Here is a 6,686-nt window from a genome sequence, read left to right as displayed (position 1 = left end):
CCATCTGAGCGTAACCTGACCTGAGCACAAGCTTTCATATCTTGTATCTGTTTCATGGAGCAGATTAGTAATGAGATATTAAAAAAATAAAAAACATAAAAATTCTAAATACCATAGTAATGTAATACCATACATTCACCGATTTGATTACACAATGGAAAGTAAGGATACTGAATTAGCCGGGTTATTACATCTTCAGAGAGCTGTGTTCCTATAGTATATGGGGCGTCGCAAAATAATAGATACAGCATGTCATCTTAACTACATGTTGCTTCACAACTCAGCCTTAATGGAGGCTGAGCGTCTGATGGCATTTCATTAGCAACTATGAAGTGGCTTTAATCACCTTAGATTTCTATTTACATACTGATGATGGAAGAGGGAGAGAGGAGTATGGAGTATGACTGACAACACCTGTTACATTACATTCTACCCTCTTTAACCTCCTCTTCCATCCTCCCCGTTCCCTCTTCCTGCAAGCACCGTTCCCTCCACCACCCACCCCTCAGGCAGTTGATAGAGGTAATCATAATCAGACCTAGTCTAAACACTCATAGAATCACAGATTATCACACATATTTATTCTATTCACTTCCTATTGGTCAGTGATTGCACTATGTGTGTTTTAGCCTTCATTTATTAATTTGTTCGTTCATTTGTGTTTTCATGTGTTTTTGTGTGTCACTGTTGGAAGGCCTTGAAATTGGAAGAATTAATGTTTCAAAATAGCATAAATGACTATCCACGATACTATTTCTTCCAATGAATGAACCATGACGTTTGAACTTGAGTAGTAGGTCCATTGGTAAACCTTTGCCTTTCTATGGCTTTGACCGAGCTCAGGCTCTTATAGCCTGATAGTGTCTTGGGATCTGAGCAGAGTGCTAACATATATATGCCTTCCGTACCAGTGATTTAAACTAAACATGGCTGCCTCGCAACTCAACACAAAGGACTCGGCAATCGCATTGTGCAATTCCCAAGAAAGCCGCCCACAGACATTTATACAGTGAGTCTGGCGACCAGCAGCTCGACAGTGTGTCAGAACTCACTTGGAAGGCGGACAGTTTGTGCTGCTACGCCAAGGACAGGAAGTGCTCGCGGAGGGACAGGAAGTGCTCACCGCTGCAGTAGCCGAGGCTGGAACTGAGATAATGCCATTGTGTAAGCAAGCCTAGTGACCTCTCCCTTAGCGTGGAGCCCAGAGGCTGGCGTCGGGAGCCCTGGCCCCCACCCAGCCCCAGACTCCCCAGGCACGGGGTGGGGGACACGGGAGGACGGGGGATGGCCGCGGGGTGTGTCGCCTCCTCTTATTGCCCTACTCCCCCCCTCTGGGGGGACTCTGAACCTCACCTTGTATAGGAAATGGGGCTTCATGACTTGTCCCATCAAAAGATTGTATTTTTCTCTCCCACACACCAGGAGACAGCCAAGGCACGCACACACACACACACACACACACACACACATCATGGCTGCTGGCACTCACACATGCAAACACACACATAGACATATACAAACATGCACACACACATTTTCAAACTCGTGAGGTTTCAGTCCAGTCTCATGAGACCACGGGGGAAAACCGTATCAGGTCATCAGCTGTAAAATAGACGATGCCAATATTATAGCACCAGATCCTGTCCGAGCGCTGGACTGTGACAGAGCAAGACCCCTCTAACACCACCCCCTCCAAAAGGGTCAGCCAGTATACTCTGGATCCCCTTGCTATACAGAGACAGGGCACGATGGGGTTGTATAAGCATCTCTCATATTTCTGTCAGCCCTCTTTGACCTGAGAGAGGAAAGGCTCCAGTCTGACATGCTGTATCTAACTGTGTCTACATGGCATGATGGGAACGGCTCGAGGACAGATGAAGAAAAGAAGGGAGCTGGCAGGTTAAGCCCTGCCGTTACTGATAAGGACGCCTGCAGTCTCTGGCTGTTGTTTTGATTCCTGACCACTATGGACACGGCTTGGTTCTCGCCTGCTTATTAAAACATAAAAATAGTGTGAGGTGTGTGGGTGGACTGATATTCTGGCTGCAGCTGATTCAATCAACAGTAGCTCTCTCACATCACCTTGTTCTCTCGGGTCTCATGTAGGCTGCATGGTGATTGGCGACTTTCTACAGGATTGTAGGCGATAGACAAGGGATCAGCCATGGTTTTATAACAACGTTTTTGTGAGCAGTGGTCATATCTGTAGCAGATGAAAAGAAGAAGTGATTTTTCTGAAGTTTTAAATACTTCCTATATATAGCTTTTTCAGGCTGCTGGACTTCTTTTATTCCTAATTTTAAGCACTGATAAATTACTTTACAGAGTATACACAATTACACACCCTCATTCATCCACCACCAGTGCTTGACTTTGACTGAAAAGGGTACTAGTACTCATTTTGGGTGCCGGTATTGTTTATGTTTAGGTGCAGGAGCTCCACAATACTCTTGAGCTAATATTCTATAAGAGGAACAGGAGCTCAAGAAGTAGAACATTTGAGATGCCAGTACTCAACTCAGGTGAGCTCCTGCCAATGTGTGGAGGAGAGTAGTGTGTGTAGGGTTTAGGATCCAAAGTGACCAAGGTCACCTGCAACATACTTTTAGTGATATATTAGTGTAATTAAATTAAATATAATTGAATTACTTGTTTTGACAGTTTCAAGTGAAAAAGACAGGGATATAATGCAGGTAGCCTAGTGGTTAGCCTATTTGGCCAGTAACTTAATGGTTGCCAGGTTGAATCCCAGAGCTGACAAGGTAAACATCTGTCGTTCTGCCCCTGAACAGGGCATTTAACCCACTGTTCAACGTAGGCCGTCATTGTAAATACGAATTTGTTCTTAACTGACTTGCCTAGTTAAATAAAGGTTACATTTAAAAAATAACTTCTGCTAGGGTGAGAGAAACCGATTTGGAGACCTACCCTAGCCTTGCTGTCAGATACAACCATTTCATGTTCGGCCTTGAGGAATACGGTCCAATAATCACCACTGCGTATGGCCCTTGTGTCCCCTAACTGTGGTCCCAGGTTCTGCACTTCACAGACAACAAAGACCGATAGATGACTGTTCATTTAATCTATCTCGACTGTTTGCAAATATAGTGTATTCACCAGCATCTCCTATAAGAATGTCTAACCCCTAATTAACGGTTTTTTGAATCAACATAATCTACATCCAGCCTCAGCCAATGGCTGTGAACCCTGGCAGACAGTCTAAGATGATGCTAAAATCTGCGCATTAGAAATATAATTATTTCCTGCGTAAACCTGAACTTCCAGTTACCAAATCCAGCATCTCAATACACAGATGAAAGAGAGTGCGTGTGTATTAGACCTATGTCTGAATAATATATACTTTAGGATAGTTTAAACTTACAGGTGGTATACAGTGATATAAGTTATATAAACATGACAAAAAACGTAAACAAATATTTGAAAGGGATGGCATGAGCAATTGAGAACATGCCTCGCAGAACAGCAGCACATGGATTTAATTCAAATGTTTCTGAAATAAATGACTTTGTAGACTATTAATTATTTGATATTTGCTCAATTAGGCATTATTTTTCCCCTATAGCCCTATAGGTTGATGTATCCAAAACATTTGTGTGGAGTTCATGTCACGAATTCAATATGTTCTATTTGAATCATAACTGTAAAACGCACAGTAACACCAGGCCTACGCCCACAGTCTTGTATCACATGAAGAAAAAAAAACGAATATACATTTAAATGAAAATGAAATGTTTAATCCATTCTCTAACAGTGGGCACCTCACATTACACATAGAGGACAATGTGTGGTATCCCGCTCCCAACAAGGCTGGAAGGCAGCTAACTTGAAACTTTTTACACCTCAGGCGTACTGAGCACTCCCACCCTATTGTGATTGGTTGCCTATGCGCTTATAGTATCCCCAATCTCAGAGTAGATAGTCAGTTCTAGTTTAGTCAGCTCCAAGCTATTATCTAACAGTGACGGACATTTTCCACTCAGTTTTGAATCGTTACTCTTACTTGCGTTATTAAAACGTTCATTTTATATACCTACACAGCAAGTGACACTTATTTTCTCATTTTATTTACGCGAGTTGCTGCCCGGTTGGTGTCGATAGCCCGAAGGTGAACAGCGATGAGTAGTCCCGATGCGGGTTACGCCAGTGACGATCAGAACCAGGCTAGGTGCGCGATCTCAATCATGATGCCTGGAATGGGACACTGTCACTGGGCAGACCCCCTGAGCCCTCTCGGGGACACCAAAGAGAAGAGCGAGTCCAGCTCCGGGAACCAGAACCGTGGGAAGAATGAGCCGAGGATCCGGAGACCCATGAATGCGTTCATGGTGTGGGCGAAGGATGAGCGCAAGCGGCTGGCACAACAAAATCCAGACCTGCACAATGCGGAGTTGAGCAAAATGTTGGGTAAGGAAATTAAATAGCAATTGATTGTGTAGGCCTGTTACTGACGTGATATTTGTAAAGACCAATGGGAATTTCTTGTTTAGCAAGTATTTCAATAATATTTCATAAGTGATCAAATGCTAGGGAATTTGTATAATTTTAAGCAGTGTGTTACCACGTGGAAGCATACTGCATTTATTTGAGCAGCAATATTATAAATATTATTTTTATTCCTATACTTCCATGATTTTGGTTTGTAGTAGGCTATTTACATAGGGCCAAATTATCTTGAAAAAGCACAATTATCTTGAAAAAGCACATGATGCTAACGCCCTGCCCTTATTCTGGCCATTGAAATAGTCTAGGTAACTCAAATGAATCAATCACAACAAATGTACGATCAATAATAACACTAATGTTATTTCGAAATGAAAGTTCTGCTGTTACTAAATTGATGATGAGCTATTTTGGAGCGCATCACCAGACTGCATGCCTGATGCCGCTATAACTGACGTGGGCTTTGTTGTTGATCTGTAGGGAAGTCGTGGAAAGCCCTTCCTGTGTCGGAGAAGCGGCCGTTTGTAGAGGAGGCTGAGAGGCTTCGGGTGCAGCACATGCAGGATCACCCCAACTACAAGTACCGACCCCGGAGGAGGAAGCAGGCGAAGAGGATTAAGCGCCTGGACTCGGGGTTCCTGGTCCACAGCATGTCCAACCAGCAGAGCACCTCCCTGGGTGGGGAAGGTAGGGTGTGTATGGAGAGCATGGGTTACCACCATGAGCATGGCTACCAAGTATCTCCTCAATCCCTCGGCCACTACCGCGAAGCCCAGGCCCTTGGAGGGGCTTCCTACGAATCCTACTGCCTGCCCACCCCCGACACATCCCCGCTGGATGCCGTGGAGACAGACTCCATGTTCTTCCACAGCCACTCTCAGGAGGAGTGCCACATGATGCCCGTGTATGCCTACCACTCTCAGGGGGCAGAGTACCCACCTCAGGACCCTCACTCCAACCACCACGCCAACCCCATGCTCCACAGACACCACTCCTCCCCCACAGAGCAGCAGCAAGCCTCCCAGGCTGGCCCCATGCCCCCCACCTTCAACCAACTGGCCATGTACTACAGCCAGCACTGCAGCCCCAGTCACCCCAAGCGACACCCAGGCCATGTGGCAGGACAGCTCTCCCCTCCCCCAGACTCCCAACCCCACCCAGCAGACCAGGTGGAGCAGATGCACCCCTCAGAGCTGATAGGGGAGGTGGACCGCAGTGAGTTTGAGCAGTACCTGAGCTCCTCCAGACCTGGAGACATGACAGGCCTGTCTTATGGGGTGCATGAGGCCAACATGCAGGGACCTGAGAGCCTGATATCCTCTGTGCTCTCTGACGCCAGCACAGTGTACTACTGTAACTACAACAACTCCTAACCTCCTGGTCCGCCCTGTCTGTCAATCACGTCTCTACTACTGCAGCTATTACAGTACATAACCTGACCTCAAATGTCTCTCTCTGTTTCCTCTCTCTATTTCTATCTTCTCTCTCTCTCTCTCTCTCTCTCTCTCGCTATCTCTCCCTCCCTGTCTAGCTCTGTCTTTCTCTTTCATTCTGTTACCGTTAAAGGCAAGTGGGAACAGTGGGAACTCTTTAATTTGAGGTTTTAAATGCAGTATGTTATTTTCTTTTTGTGTGAAGGACGTTCAATTTGTGTCACTTTATGAGCTGAGAAGCTATAGGACATTTGAATTGTGATGATGATAGTTTCACACACTGTGCAAAGGGGAAAGCTCCTGAGCAGGAATATAAATACATTTTGTGATAATAAATAATGTATAGTTACTATTTGAAGGTTTTATGTATAGCTGTTTTATACTTTTGCACTTTTAAAAAATAAAGTTTTGAACCAAAATAGATGTTCCCTTCTCTGTTTTTTGGTTTTTAATTACATGACCTCCTCTTTTCATTGTTGAAATACTGTACCACATCGACTCTTACAGTATATTCATGCACCTGGGTAGCCATATTTAGTTATTGGTGCAATGTTTTCATTGTTTATATATAGCAACATTTACTTCGTCTGTGGAGGTTATAGACCATGTGTTTAAAGTTTGTTGAAAATGTGTTGAAGCAGTAACTTATTTGTATACTGTGTAGACATTAGTGGTAGTCTAGATTAATTTCACAACAATGTAAAAAAAAAAAAAAAAAAATCTAACAAATATACACCTTTTTTTCATGACGTTATCATTGTGGAATGTTGTGGAACAGATCACCTGGCAACT

The 6,686-nt window shown here is 44.2% G+C and overlaps 1 protein-coding gene across 1 annotated transcript; it reads left to right on the top strand.

The window, feature by feature from the left end:
* Positions 1–1,635: 1,635 nt before the first annotated feature.
* On the top strand, positions 1,636–6,313 carry LOC110489926 (transcription factor Sox-17-alpha-A). Its single transcript, XM_021562941.3, has 2 exons — positions 1,636–4,425; positions 4,942–6,313. Exons 1-2 carry the CDS (start codon positions 4,137–4,139, stop codon positions 5,832–5,834), a joined length of 1,182 nt encoding a protein of 393 aa, XP_021418616.1. The 5' UTR covers positions 1,636–4,136; the 3' UTR covers positions 5,835–6,313.
* The last annotated feature ends 373 nt before the right edge of the window (positions 6,314–6,686 follow it).

This window comes from Oncorhynchus mykiss, chromosome 15, assembly GCF_057628025.1.
Source record: "Oncorhynchus mykiss isolate SJ-2025 chromosome 15, ASM5762802v1, whole genome shotgun sequence".
Classification (NCBI taxonomy): Eukaryota; Metazoa; Chordata; class Actinopteri; order Salmoniformes; family Salmonidae; genus Oncorhynchus; species Oncorhynchus mykiss.
The sequence above is the reverse complement of the archived record's forward strand: the minus strand, read 5'-3'. Positions and strand labels throughout refer to the sequence as shown.